Source organism: Pogona vitticeps, chromosome 7 (assembly GCF_051106095.1).
Source record: "Pogona vitticeps strain Pit_001003342236 chromosome 7, PviZW2.1, whole genome shotgun sequence".
Taxonomy (NCBI): domain Eukaryota; kingdom Metazoa; phylum Chordata; class Lepidosauria; order Squamata; family Agamidae; genus Pogona; species Pogona vitticeps.
Genome location: NC_135789.1, coordinates 7,925,138 through 7,943,684, shown reverse-complemented (window position 1 = coordinate 7,943,684; position 18,547 = coordinate 7,925,138). Strand labels below are relative to the sequence as shown.

The 18,547-nt window shown below is 46.2% G+C and overlaps 1 protein-coding gene across 8 annotated transcripts in view; it reads right to left on the bottom strand.

Annotated features, from left to right (window-relative positions):
- Positions 1–1,561: 1,561 nt before the first annotated feature.
- Positions 1,562–18,547, bottom strand: part of EPHB2 (EPH receptor B2) — a 37,029-nt gene continuing 20,043 nt past the window's right edge. For all 8 annotated transcript variants that reach the window (XM_078379122.1, XM_078379125.1, XM_078379126.1 and 5 more), the window contains exons 9-13: positions 17,869–18,084; positions 12,546–12,695; positions 8,363–8,556; positions 7,466–7,621; positions 1,562–5,292 (exon numbers count right to left, since the gene is read on the bottom strand). In XM_078379122.1, coding sequence (XP_078235248.1) covers positions 5,184–5,292; positions 7,466–7,621; positions 8,363–8,556; positions 12,546–12,695; positions 17,869–18,084 — 825 coding nt within the window. In that variant the 3' untranslated portion in view covers positions 1,562–5,183. The remainder of the gene's footprint in view (positions 5,293–7,465; positions 7,622–8,362; positions 8,557–12,545; positions 12,696–17,868; positions 18,085–18,547) is intronic.

The following is an 18,547-nucleotide window of genomic DNA, read 5'->3' as shown; positions in this document are numbered from 1 at the left end:
CTGGAAATAATACTAGGTTGCCTCTCAATTCTTCAACAGTTCCTGGTCAGCCCATCCACAAAGAAGGAAAACACAACCTATTGGTAAGGGCAGAAATCATGAGTTGAGAAAGCGATGCAGAGACAAAGCAGTTTTCCAGGTGATGGAAACCTGGGTCTACTCGTGTGTTTTCTGGCCAATCTCAGACTCTGGAAAGCTGGTCCCCATGAAAGAAAAACCAAACCGCTGTTGAGACCTTAGGATCTTGCTTGGAGGACGGAGTCCACCACACTTGATAAGCACTTCTCAATAGAAGGGATCCCCCATTTACAGCTGGCCTGGGGAACTCGTGGTTCTCCAGATGTTGCCTGCAACGTTAGGCGTGCTGGCTCAAGGTTGTGGAAGACCCACTCTGGCAGCGTATGAAAGGTTCCCAAGCTTTGCTGTAGATCTAAAATATAGGAGGAGCTCAATAAACGATCTTCCCTCCTCTTTTAGGGAGTCTACCCTGCTCTTTCCATTTGGACAACTAACCATAGGAATGTGGCGGTTCCTTCAATGGACCTCTGTGTCCTCAATAGTAACTGATGGCATTTATTCTCTATCTACTAGAAGGCTGGGCAGAGACCCAACAGAGAATTACATCCCGAATCATGCCCAACAGCAGAGAAGGTGAGTGATTTACTGGTAATATTTAACCTGATTCATATGAACAAGTGGGAAGAGTAGCAATGGGTGTCTTCTCTTATGTCAATCCATAATCAATAGCTGTACTGAGATGTCTTGGTTGGGGATTCCTAAACTAAGCAAGATGAAGGCCAATTCACTAAGCTGAATTGCTTGGCTACTAGAACAGCTACATGAGGGAGAGGAAACGACAGGGAGAGTTGGCTGCCATTGGCCGTTGACCTTATCTTGAAGACCCAGAGGGGAAGGTCTCCTACGTTCAATGAATTCTGCTGGGAACCATTCAGACAAGTAACTCCTTCACGCCGTGTGGATGCTCTCAGGCATCTTCAGGGACATCCAAAAATAGTCAAACCCATCTCATTGCTCATCATTCCAGTGCAAGACCACAAAGGAAGGACAGGACAGGAGTTCCGGCTGGTGATGAGTCTGGTAGAAGCAGCAGAACCCATATTTCAGTTGTTTTTAACTCTCTAAGCCATCAGTCCTGGAATTCTGAGCTTCCCCCAATTCTAAAATTGGCTTCCATCACATGGACTGTGTCTGGCTCCCGACACGATTTCGGTCCCGCTGCACACCTGTGTCTCAAATTGCAACTTATGTGGGTCACCTTGATTTGCCCTCAACTGACTCTACTTATCAGCATAAATACAACCAGGAGACATCAATACAGAATTGATGAATTCCTCCTGGGGGGCAACGAGGCATCTGTCTTTTGGATCCACGTGGGGGTTGGGGCAACCCAAGGGGTCTGCTGTTCAAGAGTGGGGGTAGCAGCTCTACAGAGCACAATCTATTTCATCTTCTGTGACCCCCCCCCCCAAAAATAAAGATTTCTGATGGAAGACAAGCTTGAGAAGACCTGTGACAGACAAGACCAAATTACAAATGCAACTAATTTTGGGGGGTTTACAGGCATTGATTTTCAACCGAGGAAGTTCCATTCTCCCGAGATTTAGTTATGCTTCAAAAAAAAAAAAATATCACAGTGAAATATTTGAGCTTTCTGAAAATTTAGGAGCCATTTTTCCCCCACTGCTTTCCCTCTTCATCCTCAACCTTGTTTTCTCCTCCGAAAAATTTGCACCCTCCCAAGCAAGCTGTATATTTCCATGCAACACCCTCCTCCGCCGGCCGCCCTCACAGTGTCCAGAAGTGCCAGGATCAACCGCCTGACATTTTATTGCTACGTTTGGTGGGACATGGGTGAGCCGGTTTCCACTCGGGGGCTGCTAAAGGGACATGAAGACGGCGAGACAAAAGTGGTTAGGAGAGAACGGGGAAATGAAGTTTCTGGTTCAGCTTGGAAAAGGTCAAATGTGCAACTAAATAGGCTGAGTGTGGGTTGTGAGGAGCGCTACTATGGTACATATAATGTAAGACGTTCTTCTCCCTTGCACTGGAAAATTCTGAAACTACAACTTGAGAAGTCTCGAAGACCTCCAGGGAAAGGCAAGACAATCTGTCCAAGGAGGAGCATTAGTTGTCATGAAAATATTGTACTAAGAGGCTGACCACTAGCAATATCCGAATCAGGCCAATGGGAGAAAAGAAGTGTGTCCCCCACAACAACCCTCTCTTGGGAAACCAGAGACATAATGAGCTGCATAACACTCTATTTCACAGTGGAATGGATCAGGTAGATGTCTTTGTGTGTGGTTTGTGTGTGTGTTGTCTTTCTGCTGGTGAAGACAGCTTCCCTGGCCTCTCTTCCCTGACGCCGGCAGCCCATGGAACTGACAGGGCCTTGCAACAGGGAAACAGAGTGAGGAAAAGGCTAGTGCAAAGAGAAATACAGCTTTCCCATGGAAAGGACCATGCGCTCAAAGCCTCCTCCGAGCAGAGGGAAGGCAGCAGAGCACCAACACATGGCTCTGAATCTAGCAGAGTGTTGGGAGTGGACACGCAAGGAGTGGCACTAAGAACGGACAAAGTCTGGAGGGGTGGCACACACCCTCCCTCCTATACAAAGAGGACGTTGGCTAAACTGTAGGCAATCCCATTGCCTAAACACTTGTCTGGGATTCAATAGCTTCCTTGACATCTCAGCCTCTTCTCTCCCACCGTACTGTTGGCAAGAGAATGCAATTCTTCTAAAAACACTGGGAAATAGCATGCGCCTTGGCCAACACCCCTTACTAGCTAAGGCGGGGCACGTGGAAGTCTAATTCCTGTCTCTGTTCAACCTTGGCAAGGTCCAGGACTCTGTTGACCTCATCCCCTGTCTTCTGTCTTGGTCCACAAGGCGCTCAGCTTTCAAGCAGATTGCATCCCCAACAATAGGGGAACCTCTGCATCCCCAACACACAAGGACCTCTGGTTTGCTTGAACTTCTGACCAGCTGGATCCTGAAACTGTGTTTTGATTCTGGTGTCGTCTCACTAACTGTAGTTTAAACAAACCACAATTACTGATGGCATTCAAACCTAGATTACCCCCCCATGGCTGTTGTTTAAACTATGGTTTCAAGCCAAGCCATGTTCTGACACTATGTTTATATCCTGGCTTGCTTTTACTACTTATACTTTAGACAAACCTCAGGTCCATGAGCTGTAGGGCATGGCTGTTACCTTAAAATATGTAATAGAAGCTTCTAGCCGTCTTCTTACAGCATGAAAGAAAAGGAGGAGGAGAGCATACAAGCCTAAGGCTCTCTGCCAATCATTTGCAAAGAAATATCCACAGTTTATTCTATGTCTGAATGATACCTTTGTGAAAATGTTTGCGAAAGTGTTCTTGACACTGACGGTCATCCTCTTCACCTACAGAAATGGAGACCCTGAGCTAAGCCGAATGGCCGAACAGCCTTCCCTGCGTTCCTCCTTGAGCGTGACACGGTGGGCTTCCATGCCATCCAGAATGCTCGTCATGCATTTGACCTTCAGAAGATCAAATAGGACAGGGCTGGGCTGAAAAACAAACAGTCCGCCTGAAGCTCAACCTGAAAAGTAGGTCTTAGACCCAAGGACAACCAGCGGGCTGAGAAGCAGCTGGACTCTCTCCTGTTCCGTGTGGTTTTGTAAGGGGTGAAAGCATTAGTGTGGCCTTACACTGACAAGTCTACAGACCTCTGTAGCTTAGATTTCAAGGCTGTTGCTTCCAGTTTCCTTAGGACACCAAAATGAGAGCCGAGACCATATCTGATGACAGCAGGTTCATCTACACCTACTTTGCGTCTTGTCTGATCTTACGAAAGGCAAGTTCATCCTTCTAATCTTTATTATACTGTTCTTCTACTCCCTGACGTCTTTCACACTCCATGTCCAGTTTAGGGCAACGCTCCTTTTCGGGGAGAGATTTCACAGTTAAAAGTTCCCGCTCGTGGAATCAGGTGAAGGGATAAGGGGAAGGACCGAGGAGCAGCCCAGCCAAAAAAAAAAGATCGGGCTGTGCACCAATGCCGGCACCCCATGGAAGTGCTCTGCCGGGAAGCTGCCTGGGGGTGGGGGGGAAAGGAGACCGTCCCTGGGAGACAAGAACCAAGAAAAATGTTATCCTGCTTTTGTAAAAAGGGAAAATAAAAGAGAAGAAGCTACGTCCCACAAAGAATCCACTTCCCTTCCCCCCAACAACCGGTTGTAAACAAAGTAGAAAAAGATGAAACAACAACAACCCAATGGAGATGCACATCAAATCTACAACATACTGCATGGCACAAGGGGAGAGAGAGAGGGTACGCCTGCCACGGACAGGCCCGTGGCAATCCGTGAGGCCCTGTGAACGTCTTGTGCATGTGATATGTAGGAGTCGCCACGGCAGGCACAGAGCTTCTGGGAAGGGCTACGCTCCGAGCGGTCCCAGAAGCCAAGACCTCAGTAAGCCCCTTTATTTTCCCAAGGGGGTGGGTGGGTGGGGGTCCAAAGGTTCTTACTCATCCATAGGAAAAAAAGAAAAAGCGTCTTAGTTCTTCAGAGAGAAGGAAGTGTTAAAAAAAGCCACAGTCTTCTCTGAAGTCAGTAGCTCTCAAGAGGCGACCGACGGACCGACCCATTCTATGGGAAAAGTTTTCCGACTCTCGTCCTCTCTTCAGTCAGGTCTTATAGAGCGGCTGGGTTTTATGAGGAAGGCAGGCCGGCCCTGCGAGGTTCAGAGAGACGTAGGTTGACACGCGACCATCATCCTCTGGTCCCCTTCGTGCTCCGGAAGGCCACGGGACTAGCATGGAAGAGAGGGAGAAAACTACTCCAGCACTTGGCTTCGTCAGTTGGTTCGTCTCAAATCCACCGGAAAGAAGCCAACGGCTATTCCATTTCATTATTATTATTTTTTTGAAAATAAAACAACCCAACACATCCTTCTAAAAAGTCATCATCACCATTTCCGTTTCGTTTTTGCTCTTTTTTTTGGGGAGGGGGGGATTCTCAAAGTCTTTAGCGAAGTTCCCCCTGAGGCCCGTCCCGTCCCTGCGGCTGCCATCTCTGGAGGAGACCCCGAAGGGCCTGTCAAGTGCTCAGAAACACAGGGGACAAAATGGGGACGGGGGCCCTCAAGGGAGAGGCGTGCGCCAGTACAGTTTCTCAAACCTCCACCGACTGGATTTGATTCATCTGTGCCCGCATCACCTGGATACTGTTCAAAATCTTCTTCTGGTGCCCGGCTAACGTGACTCCCACTCTCAAGATGTCCCTGGAGGGGGGCAAGAAAACCAAACCAAACAGAAATCACATGAGAGTGAAGGAAGGTTAGCAAGGAACTGATTGTCACGGACCTTGCGTGGCTTCTGAGATTTGTTTCTGCAGCCTGGAGATCCTTACACATTTTAAGCAAAACAGAACATCCCGGGTCCAAAAAGGAGAACGGCTATTCCGATAGCTTAAAAGAGTAGCAATCCACCTTTTATATAGGCCAGAGAGCTCCGTGCAGCATTTAGCATCAGGAAAAACAACAACAACGGTATTTTTCCAAACAATAAATAGAGATCTAGGATGCCGCTATGCCACTGGCAAACCCCCCCCCCCCCAAAAAAAAACCTAGGTGGAAAACAAAGTGACTTTCTTTGCTTCACATACTGTAAGCCCTAAGGTAAAGGTAAAGGTTCCCCTTGACAATTTTTGTCCAGTCGTGTTTGACTCTAGGGGGCGGTGCTCATCCCCGTTTCCAAGCCATAGAGCCAGCGTTTTGTCCGAAGACAATCTTCCGTGGTCACATGGCCAGTGCGACGTAGACACGGAACGCTGTTACCTTCCCACCGAGGTGGTCCCTATCAATCTACTTGCATTTGCATGCTTTCGAACCGCTAGGTTGGCAGGAGCTGGGACAAGCGACGGGCGCTCACTCCGTCGCGTGGATTCGATCTTACGACTGCTGGTCTTCTGACCCTGCAGCACAGAGGCTTCTGCGGTTTAGCCCACAGTGCCACCACGTCCCCACTGTAAGCCGTACTGCGGTTTAAATTGATGTTCACTCTGCATCATTTTCAGCCGCTGTGGGGCTTCCTATGCATTCCACTGGGGCAAGAGAGGCATTCCTCTCTGGGAGGGTTGCTATAAATCAAAATAGACTCTACAGCACATCAATTCTATTCTTGCAATTAATGCACACGTCACACTTTGGCCAACAGAGATGAATTGCATAAATGGTTTGCTGGCAGACTATAAATGCATGCAGAAATGCACATCCTCTTCTACAAAGAAAAGCACACACATATGTAAGGGGGAACAACTGAGGTCAGGTTCATTTAAATTAAAGCAACATATCTAAAAGGCTAAACTAGCACACACAGGGAAGGACTGACAGAAAAGCAAAGTAACACTCAGACACCTAAACTAGCAAAACGGATGAGTAAAAGGTTCGCACAAAGGGACAATCATGAAGAACTTTTTTTTTTTTTTTTTTTTTTTAAAGAAGTAACAGACTGATGGAAAGAGGGATCATTGGAAAGGAAAATCTAATCCAATCAACAAAGGAAGAATCTACTTAAAAAGTGAAGGATTAAGGACCACAGAGGAAAATTGACTGGAAAGGAAGGAAGGAAGGAAGGAAGGAAGGAAGGAAGGAAGGAAGGAAGGAAGGAAGGAAGGAAGGAAGGAAGGAAGGAAGGAAGGAAGGAAGGCTACTAAATGTTTTAAGATAAATAAAAAATGCAGTCCTTAATTCCTATCACAGTACTCATCACACACAACTCTAAGATAATTATTTGGGAGACAGGAGTCAACAAGTTGGGTAAAGTTTGGATGAAAATGCAGACACATAATAATCAGCCTCCATTCAGATGCAGAAATCCATCCAGCAACCTCATATAATAATGTCCTAAAAGGACTGGACTGGATGGGAAATTGCCGGTGAGATCTTGTCCATTCCAGACCTATCGCTTAGCAAAGCCCAGCTCTACTCGATCTTCCCAATCACACCACCCTGGCGTTTCCCCTTCGTGGTAAAATGGTAGGGTGACCACATCTAGAATAAGGCTGATCTGACCCAACCTGGAACCACCCCAACCTGGAACTGGCCTTAAAATCTGGGATTTGGCCAAATCCTGTCCACAGCCCTGCAAGAAAGCATAGCTGTTCTTCATAATTAGAGCAATCAATGGCAGATCTTAAGGTATTTTCTCAAGGAGAAAGGTTTATAGCATTTAAATATGCAGGTCTCTTCTTGATGTCCTCTTTGTGGTTTCAGGTTCTCTGTGTACTTAGGCAAACCACTGGCACTAAGTTCTTCTCTACTAGCATTCTAAAGGAGCATCTGGTAAGATCCAGCAGCTCTTATAGCTGCCACAAACCTATCTTGAAGCTGCCATGAGCAAGGGTAGGGAGGAAGTCTACCGAGGGCTTTTCTCCTATCCAGTTTGTCAACTTACTCCATGGTCATCTGGGACACCGTGTCGAAGTTGGTGAAGCCACTGTTGGCAAAGCTTTCCTTATATTGTCCCATCTTGATGGCCTCGAGCCATTCATCGACGGTGTTGAAACTGGAATAATCTGGGATTGTGCGGTCCAATAAAGGAAGGTTAATCCTGGAAGAAAGCCAACAAAATGGGAAGCACAGATTTAATGGGCACACGTGTGAGACGTCCACTGGCCATTAAAAGAGTTCTAGCCTTAGTCCAGATCACCTCCTCCATCCCAATAAGAATACAACTTCCCCATCGTTTGATCTCCAAATCCATGCAACCTAGAGATTCTGAATCTCCGTCAATTCTATTGTCCCAAACAACACACTCTCATGCCAGTGTTTCTCAAACTGTGAACTGTGGTACCCTGGGGTGCCACCTAACCCAGCTAGGGGTGCTGCAGAATCCTCTTATCCTTCATCCTTCTTTAAAGTCTACAGATGAATATGTATGCCCCCCCCGGACTTCTGGAGGCTGCCCGTCTCTGACCAAAATTATAATTTACTATACAAATGTTGATGTATTGGGTCTACACTAACCAGGGCTAGCATCTGGACTTAGAACCATGTGCTACATATGTGGTGCAGCATCAATAAATAACAGAGATGCCAGGTCTACTTCTTTTATCAGGGCCAGGTTTCTCCACCATGGTGTACCTTCCTGATTCTCAACCAATGCTCAGCAACGTGATGTTGTGTACCAATTATGGGACTCACCCAATAGTTAGTTTATGACTGAAGGTAAAGAGGGGTAAAGAGGAGGAAAGGGGGGTGCTGTGAGCAGTGGAAAACCCAGCCAAGCTAAAAGGGGAAGGTAGACCCTTGGAGATGTGACATCATTTCCAGACCCTGTCCTCTGTCCTACCCTGAAGAGAGGGGTGCCATGGCTTTCAGGCTGTTTGGGTTTCGAATCATCTTGTCTAAGGTGTTGACGATCTGGCCAAATTTGGGCCTGTGGTTGCGGTCCTTCTGCCAACAGTCCAACATGAGCTGGTGGAGGGCGCTGGGACAGTCCATGGGTGGGGGTAACCGGTAATCTTGCTCAATGGCATTTATGACCTATAAGAGAAAAGACCCAATTAAAGTTTAATCCATCCATCCATCCATCCATCCATCCATCCATCCATCCATCCATCCATCCATCCATCCATCCATCCATCCATCCACCCACCCACCCACCACCCACTCATTGATTTTTATTTCTTTGTTTAATTTATACACTACCTGGTTAGTGAATACACACTCATGTGTGGTGTTCAGGGTAAAACATGGGCCACCCAACTTTGCCTCAACTCTGCTAGCATAACAACATAATCAACATGGCAAGATAAATGACTCAAACATGGTTAAAATACAAAGGGAACCTAAATTTCAAAATTAAAAATCATCAGCATTCGGGAATATGTTCTTAAAGGCTACCTTTAGAATTCTAGACATAATAATTCTATAATTGTAATGATAGAATTGTTCTGTTAGTAATTTCCAAAATATTGGGAGGGATGGAGACTGGTGCACCTTGATTGGCAGTTTATTCCACAGAATGGGGGCCACCACCGAGAAAGCCCTGTCCCTCATTATCACCTTTCTAGCCTCCCTCGGCATGGTTACCTTTAACACTGTGGACTGGAAGGAGCATGTGAAACGGGTAGATTTTTTTGAGGGGGAGAGATGTTTGACAAGTGCCGAGGTCCTAAACCATTAAGAGGCTTAAAGGTCATAGCCAGCACCTTGAATTGAGCACAGAAACTGATAGGTAGCCAATGCAAGTGGGGAAAAAATGGGGTAAGAATAACCCTTAAACTCTGAACTGCAGAGCTAGAAGGGACCCTGTAGATCATCAAGTCCAGCCCCTCTCAAGGAGGCCCAGTGGGGGAATCGAACTCCCTACCTCTCTGGCTCTGCAGCCAGAGACCTAAGCAACTGAGCGATCACAAACACTGGCTTCCAAAAATATCACAGCTATGAACAGAACAAGCAACTTCACCATTCCTATGAAATAGCGAGTCGTTCTCCCTGGGTAAGTCTTGACCTTGGGTTCCTGGTCTTCAGCCAGTGGATTGGGCCCTTCTACCATGGTGCAGTCTTCCTTCAGATGGGTTGTAACATGTGCGCTGCCCTATGATTGGTTTTATTTGCCACTGCTAGCATTACTCCCTCTCACTTTGGCATGGGACTGTGCAATTTCTCCCCATGCGGCATAGAAATTGTACTATTTCCCGCAAAATTTTCCAAAAACTAAGCACACTTTCATAATGCATTTTTCAAATGTCTGAATTCTGGCATACCTTGTCCCCCACTGACTGAAGCGTTATCAGTGCATGTTTTCCAAACATATGACCCTTCCCCATGCATATTTTCAAAATGCACGCCCTTCTTGCTATTGTTTTGTTTCGCAGGCCATGTTACAATACTGGACGCATGTGGATTCCTGCATGTTACCTGCATTCGGATCCAATTGGTAGCCGTTCTGATCCAGAATGTAGCTTGGATCAGGCAGGCAGTACCCTCACTTGAAAAGGTGAACCCAATGACTCTTACTTAACAGGGTCAAGTCTGGTTGACAACTGGAAAGGGGATCAGAAGGAAGTTATATGGGGAGAGGGGTGTTGGTCTGTGGCAGAATGCATGCTTTTGTTGGATCTCCAGATAACCTATGAAATCATCATGCCTTCAGCAATAGAGAGATGCTGCCGGTCAGAGCAGACCTTATAAGGTCAAAGGGATTGACTTGGCGTCGGACAACTTTTTGGGTTCCTCTGTAGACTGAGGGACAGGATGTTAGAAGACAAAGAGCAGCAGACGCAACACGGGTGGAATACTTTCCTGTTACACATCCCTCGCTCTGTGACTCATTTCTGTCACAGATCACTGGCACCGTCATCGTGGAATTGTGCACGGGTTGGGTTCATTGACAGCTTTTGTTTCTCCTGCTTTGCTAATGAACTGTTTGGTGTTAAGTGATTGACTTCTGCGCCACAACAGAATAGCGCTCAGACACCCATCCTTCTGCTTGCCTCTCTTTATCGGTAATCAAGATTGGTGCATTTCCCCCATCTGCATGCACACAGACAATACACACACACAGAGGCACCCTCTCCTCCTCCCCAAATGGCCCGAGGGAGCCTTCCCTTCCCCACCAGCCGCGGACACATATGCCCCTGTGATGGGAGATGCTGAGTGTCTTTCCCCTCCGCTGGTGCTCCCGGCTGGGGCCAAGAGGGCTAATAGGCAGTGTTCACGACCCCTTGCTTGAAAGATCATCGTCAATTAAGCAGCAACAACTTCGGAGGTGGAACGCTCAAGGGTAGGCAGGCAGGCAGGCTGGAGGAGGAGGGGGAAGAGCCGCAGAAAAATAACTGGTATTGTTGGAGATGGAGACGACGGCCTTGAACTGCCAAGAACATCTTCTAATGAAGAGGGCAACATGTGGTTTACCGGTGATCCAAACCTATTTCATGATCCTTACACCCTCCTGCACACCCTTAGCAAAAAAGATGGGCCCATCTCATGGGCATTCCCAACTACTTTCTTTCTTTTTTCTTTCTTTCTTTCTCTCTTCCTTCCTTCCTTCCTTCCTTCCTTCCTTCCTTCCTTCCTTCCTTCCTTCCTTCCTTCCTTCCTTCCTTCCTTCCTTCCTTCCTTCCTTCCTTCCTTCCTTCCTTCCTTCCTTCCTTCCTTCCTTCCTTCCTTCCTTCCTTCCTTCCTTCCTTCCTTCCTTCCTTCCTTCCTTCCTTCCTTCCTTCCTTCCTTCCTTCCTTCCTTCCTTCCTTCCTTCTTTCTTTCTTTCTTTCTTTCTTTCTTTCTTTCTTTCTTTCTTTCTTTCTCTCTAGTGGGATTTACTCAAGTGTCGACTCAACATTCAGCCTTTGAGTCAATGGGCCGACTTATGTTGGAGCCACCAATTTGATGCAGGCCATGCATCCCCCCCAAAAAAGGAGAACTGCCAATTCTCCTTGAATGATTGCCATTTATTTATTGTGCTTAGATTAGAGATAGGGAACCAAGGTGAGGAATCACAGCCTTAGTCACCACGACACTCTCCTCACTACACCAATGATACCCAACCTTGGGTCCCCAGAGCTTCTTGGACTAAAACTCCCAGAAACCTTCACCATGAGCTGTGCTGGCCAGGATTTCTGGGAGTTATTGTCCAAGAACCTCTGGGGACCCCAAGGTAGGGAACTCGACTGCTGTAAGCTATGGGATCATTTGAGGAAATGGGTCATCTTTCAGAGGTGCTGAAAATGTGAAAACTGGAGCTACGCCAGGGTTGGGCCATGTGTTGACCTGATCTGGAAAACTACAGGCAAGTTAGCAGTTTTAGACCACTGGCAAGAGCGGGTTGTCATTTCCGCAGCAGTCGGCCCGGCATGGAGGAAGCAGGGGAGATGGGAAGTGGGAGTGTCAGGAAGCGAGGATGAAAGACAAGGGAGCAGCAAAAAAGAGTAAGAGAGAGAGAGAGAGACAAAGAAGAAGAGTGACATGTGATCCTTCACACTATCCTGCGGCCCCTAAAAGTTTGCTACTCAGGGAACGTAGTCTTCAACAGAAACAACAAGGAAGGTTCTCCAATTCTCGTATGGACCGTTATTCATACTGAAGAAATTCGTGTAAATTCGTTACTGGCTATCACAAACAAAGGCAGTTAGGGCTGTGGGCAAGGCAACTTAATAGAACAATCTCTAATGGAAATAAGAATACTGTACAGTATTCTGTTCTTTGCTTGGAGGCATCTGAGAGGACTTCTGGATCTTAAGTCAGCCCGGTCAAAGGGGTCGGGCTCTTGAGTACAGACGGGCATGAACCCCTGGTTTGGTGGTTTATGCTGGTTCATTCTTCAACCGAACAGGTTTTTGGTGCAGGCGCCCATTCAGGTTGGGAGTTCGATTCCCCACAGTGCTTCCTGTGAGCAGAACCAGCCTGTGTAGCCTTTGGGCAAGCTGCGCAGTCCCAGGACACCCCCCAGAAGAAGGGAATGGTCAACCATTTCTGAGTACTCTCTACCGTGAAGACCCTCCTTGCAAACCACCAACCAAAATATCACTTACATCTTGATTGGTCATGTCCCAGTAAGGCCGCTCCCCATAGGACATCACCTCCCACATGACTATGCCGTAGCTCCAGACATCGCTGGCCGACGTGAATTTCCGGTACTGGATGGCTTCGGGTGCTGTCCAACGAATCGGTATCTTTCCACCCTGCGGGGATGGGGAGAGAAATGATACGGAAAGAATAATCAGTGTTGGAAAGGAACAAGATGGCTCCAAAAACTGACAAAATTGGCATCATAGAATCATGAAGCCCGTAAGGCCATCGAATCCAACCCCCCTGATCAATGCAGAAATACAAATCAAAGGATATCTATCGGGTGGTGGTCTAAATTCCTCTTGAATGCCTCTAGCGTTGGAGCACTCACCACCTTTCGAGGTCATTGGTTCCATTGTCATACTGCTCTAACAGTTAGGAAGTTTTTCCTGATATTCAGCCGAAATCTGGCTTCCTGTCACTTGAGCCTATTGTTGCGTGTCCTACACTCTGTGATGAATGCCTCCATCCCATCATCATCTCACAGTTCTTCTGCTCTGGGTGGTCCCCCTGTTCAGATGAACTCTTCCTCTTGCTCCTTCTCTGTTGGCTACACCTCCCTGCATACTCCACATAATGGCAGTAGGATGATTCATGGGCAGCCATGATGAGGGTCCACTAGAATTCGAAACGGCGGTCATTGGAAACCTCTAAGATGCCCCCTTGACTGAATCACAATTTCTCATTCCATACATATCCTCTAGTATGGTTCACCCAAAGCTTGGACCATTTTTAAGGTGTTGCACTAATTACTTCGAGATGTCCAGATCATTACTGAGTCCTCAATGTGATAAGATATTTATGTGACACAGTCCTGATAGCTGGAAGCTCAGATGACCTTCAAAGCATGTTAGATGAGGTCACAGAAGAAAGTGACAACATGGCATTGTCAATCAATGCTAACCCCCCCCCCCCATAACAATGGTGATAAATAGGAATCAGTATAAATATCATCTGTACCAACTCACATGCAGACAAAGCAGACCGATATGTGGATATGGGATGTTCATTTAACAACCATATGGACAGCAACATAGAAATAAAGCAAAACACTGAGACAGCTCGAGCAATTATTTTCAAATTGAAGAAAATGTTGTTTAACGAACTGCTTAATATAGCTTTGAGACGGAAGATGTTAAAGCATTACATGCAGTCAACCTTCCTACATGGCTTTGTGGTGTGGACTATTAATCTGAAGATGCCCTAAAGGGGAAAAAAAATGGATAAACACAAGAACCTTTCACATTCCACAGACTGATGTTACAAAGAAAGAAGAGGTCCTTAATCTGATAAGAAAACAAGAAGAGGGTTGATGATTAAGGAATGCAAGCTCTTGGACACATGTCCTCATGGCAAACATAACGTACTACAATAGGCCACTGAAAGAAAGGTCAAGGGTAAATGTGGAAGAAATAGATAGATTGCAGAGATTGGCCGGGCCTTAATAAAGAACAATTAATTCACACAGTGAGAGACAGGTGACAGGCCATGATGGAAGCCAGAATCAGCAACTGAATGGTGCCCAGGGAGAGAGAGAGAGAGATAGATAGATAGATAGATAGATAGATAGAGAGAGAGAGAGAGAGAGAGAGAGAGAGAGAGAGAGAATTGTTGTTTCTTTCACAGGGGTAATTGGCTATATCATCCATTAGCAGGTAGGACTGATTTAAGGATGCGCATTTACCCCAGACCTAGTTTATTTTTGAGTAAATGGTGCACAAAATAGTGTTTGACCCATCCTGTGACTTTTTGGTGACAAGCCAACCCCACCCATGTCTGGACTTAAAATGGCTTATGTGTGTTATCAGATTTTAATGAAAAATCTATTGTTCTGCATGAGTAAACATACAGTTCTTATGGCTTAGTATGGGGCTACCCAGCACCATCCATTTGTGGGAGTTCTTAAATACTTAGAGAGAGAAACTCAAGATTGCATAAAACATGACAACATTCCTGAATAAATGCATTTAAATGCTTCAGAATGCCCTTAAAATGGGCTTCTGAGAATAATTTGTAAATAAGATTCAATATACCAAAGAAGTAACTTTATTCTCCGCTTTATATTACTTTCCATGTGTAACTTATTTGTTTAATTTTATTTATACCCCGCCTGTCTGGTCATTGTGACCACTCTAGGTGGCTTCCAGACAAAATAAAGAATAACATATACATATAGCAAAATGAAAATTATAAAACAATAAGCAGTTGCATGCTCGTTTCTCAAATATTTCTTACTTTCAGGTAAGTGGAAGGAACAGACAAATGTTTGGAACATCAGTTAGAAAAGTTCTTCATTTCTTCTGCGCTGCGGCTCCGAGCCAAAGGTGATTTTGGGAGCTGGGATCCCAATAAATAATTTGTCCAAATTCTGAGATCAGTTATTCCTGAATGTCTGTGTATGCATTTTAATTACTTTGATAACTTATCCTACAGTGTGCTGGGAGGAGTAAAAAGAGATGGCCGTATTCTTCCCACGAATCTCCCCAGAAAGAATGAGCAGATTGCTTGCATATATCAAAATGTTGAAGATGGTGTGATCCAGACGTCTTCTGTAAATGGCCTTTTTTTTCAAGGGAGGCCAGAACAAAGCAGGTTGCGGGTTTTCACTGTTCTAATCTACTCTTGCTCCAGCACACAAAGACACACACACACAACACTAACTGTAGAGAAATCCACAGTGGTGGAAGCTTCACGGCTAGCGTCGGTGATCCTTCAACACGCTCGCTGCTTATTCAGGAGGAAGCGTGATGAATTCTTAATGTTGGCCGCGGAACGTCCGCATTAAGAGGCAGAGTGCATTTGGAAGCTTTACCTGTGTCTTTTGCAAATGTCAGTGTGCTGTCAAAAAGAAGGGGGTGGGAGATTCCTGCAGAAAGATGACCTAGATAAAGTGCTCCCTGGTTCACCTGACTTGCATCTCAAGGAGATGATTCTTCCCAGCCATTCATTTTGCACGACGAAGGTTATCAGAGGCAGTGTAACTCATCCAATACAGAGCATCTGGTTCCTTTTAGGTAACTAGGCTTTGCAGTGATCTTAACAGAAATCCTGCAGATGTTGTTCCTATTATCCCACTTTGTTGCTACACGAGTTCCTTCATTTGCTTTTTCTTCGTGGGTTCTCTCACTAAACCCTGGGTTTAATATTTTTTGTTTTGTTCTGGACACGGTGCTTTAAGAAGGATGCCGATGAACTGGAGTGAGGAGGGCAACAAGGAGGATCAGGGGACTGGAGGACAAACCTTAGGAGGAAAGACTGAAAGAACTGGGCATGTTTAGCCCTGAGAAAAGAAGACTTAAGGGGAGATAGGATAGTCCTCTTCAAATACTTCAAAGATTGTCATCCAGAGGAGGGGCAGGATCTGTTTGCAATCATCTCTGAGCGCAGGACACATAATAATGGGCTCAAGTTACAGGAAGCCAGATTTAGGCTGAAGATCAGAAAAAAAAACTTCTTAACTGTTAGAGCAGTACGACAATGGAACCCATGACTCAATGTAGGGACTCAGTGGCCTTACAGGCTCCTTCCAACCCAATTATTTTATGGTTCTATAATTCTAAGTAGTTAAGCGCTATGGCACTTCTTGTACTTAGCACTAAGGCACCAGTAAACAAAGCACATGAAAACACTCCCTCCCATCTGCAACCGCTGTATAGGTCAATGGCTTAGGTCTCTGGCCAGAGGTTGAGAGTTCGATTCTCCACTGGGCCTCCTTGACAGAGGCTGGACTCATTGATCCATAGGGTCCCTTCCAGCTTTGAAGTTCCAGAGTTGTTGCGTTGTTCTTATTACTAAAAAAATACCAGACATAGTCAATCAAAATTACAAAAACACTGAGTGGTTTCAAAACCACATTTTAGCCAAAAAACTAAATGTCTGCTAAATGTCGACATTGATGATGATGATGATGATGATGATGATGATAATCATCATCATCATCATCATCATCACCATCATCACCACCACCACCACCACCACCACCACCATCATCATCATCATCATCATCATCATCATCATCATCATCATCATCATCATCATCATCATCATCATCATCATCATCATCATATTTTCTCCCTCTGTTTTTCTTCACACATTCTAGAAACAGAGGGGCTGTCTCCCTATAACTGTTAAAGGGCACCTGATGTTTTCCAGAAGACAGTGTGCAAGCATTAGGAGCGAAGAAGCTTGCGCTTTTTCCAAGAATGCCAGAGGGAGGAAAATCCTTCACAGTTCTGCCGGTTATGCAATTGTTAAAGGCTCATTTGTTCTGTTGAAATGAAGGTGAAACTCTGCGAGCACTGGTGTGGTAGGCAACAGTTTAGAGAAGAGCCTCAGTAAACAGTTCGATATCAAGGAAAATTAAAGGAAAGTGAACAAGACAAGACAAATGTTCCCTCTGGGTGTGTTCTTGGCTGGGAAAATGTGCCTGGTTGTGACTCCTCACTTCTCTGCACTGTGAAACAAAAGCTGTGGACTACCCGTGGTTGGTGAGAAGATGCGGGTTGCTGGATTCACACAGGGTCCTTGTGCCCTTAGAAAAATCTGATTTGAAACACAAAAAGGGCTGGAAGTAAACACAACTCCAGCATCCCCAAAAGTGGCTCACCAGATGTTTCTGCTAGACCTTTCGGGGCTCTGGCAGAAATGTGACACAGAAGTATGGCAGAGGGATAGCACAGGGAAGAAACGACGAAGTCTTTCTGAAGGCCCCGTTTCAGATTGCAGGAAATGAGGTGCCCTCTTCGGTCATTGTTTCTCACAAACCTGGGAACAACGGCCTGCACCCCCTGCTGGTCCCATCTAGAGAAGAGCCACAGAATCGACTGCAATCAAGGTAAGTGTTGACTTACCAATCAGCATTGGGTCTACTCTAATAGCCTTGGCTTTAGGTCAATAGTTCTTGGACTACTACACCCAGTTGTCCCTCTCGGTGGGAGGAACCTGGGAGCTGTAGTCCCAAGTAGTCCATTTTCAAAGCTTTCCTTTCCAGGGCCAGGAGAAGTTCTAGTGTTGTGGAGGGGATTATGGTTTTCCAAGAAAGCTGGCCCAAGGCCACCCAGGCTGGCTCTACTTTCAGGAGGCCCAGCGGGGAATCGAACTCCCAACCTCTGGCTCGGCAGCTACGTACCTACCTCACTGTGCTCTCCAACCAGCTGAACCATTCCTTAAATGTCTCACATGTTTTGGGATCCCTACTTGGCTCACCATAAGTTGGATATGACTCAGTGGCACCTGATTCAGCCCATTGTCTAGGACCACCCAACAGCTTCCCTTCCTGCATCTTACCAGAGCACTGGTGTACGTCGGATCTGAGGTGTCATCCTCCAGGAAGCGGGACAGGCCAAAGTCCGAGACCTTGCAGACTAGGTTACTGTTGACCAGGATGTTCCGCGCTGCCAAGTCACGGTGGACGTAGTTCATATCAGCCAGGTATTTCATGCCAGCGGCGATGCCCCTCAGCATGCCCACCAGTTGGATCACGGTGAATTGCCCATCGTTTTGCTGAGGGGAGAAAATGAAGGACAAGAGAGAAGGGCAAGGTTCATGGCTGGTCAGAAGAGACAACTCTGTGGTTTCCAAGATAAATGAGCGCTTCACACTAGCCACTCTGAGGTCAGGTGGCTCCATTGCCTTAGGCATTTTTATATGGGTTATGGGCCCCACCGAAGGTGCTTCTTCCCAAAATGGCTGCCGTGTGGGTTAGGGCCAATAACAAAACAAACATGTTGCAGAAGGCAAACTGGTGATGCAAAAAGGCACAGAAGCCAAATACAGTACAAAAAGGGATGTGTAAGAAACACTGCCCGGTACTAACTCTGACGTCTGTCCACCCAAAACATAGGATCTGACAAAAAGCCTATTACACAAACTGAGGAGATGAAAAGACAAGCCACTTCCTCATGATCCTCACTAGATAGCAGAAGGGAGATGTAATCTTCCCCAAATACACACCCACCCTTGCACA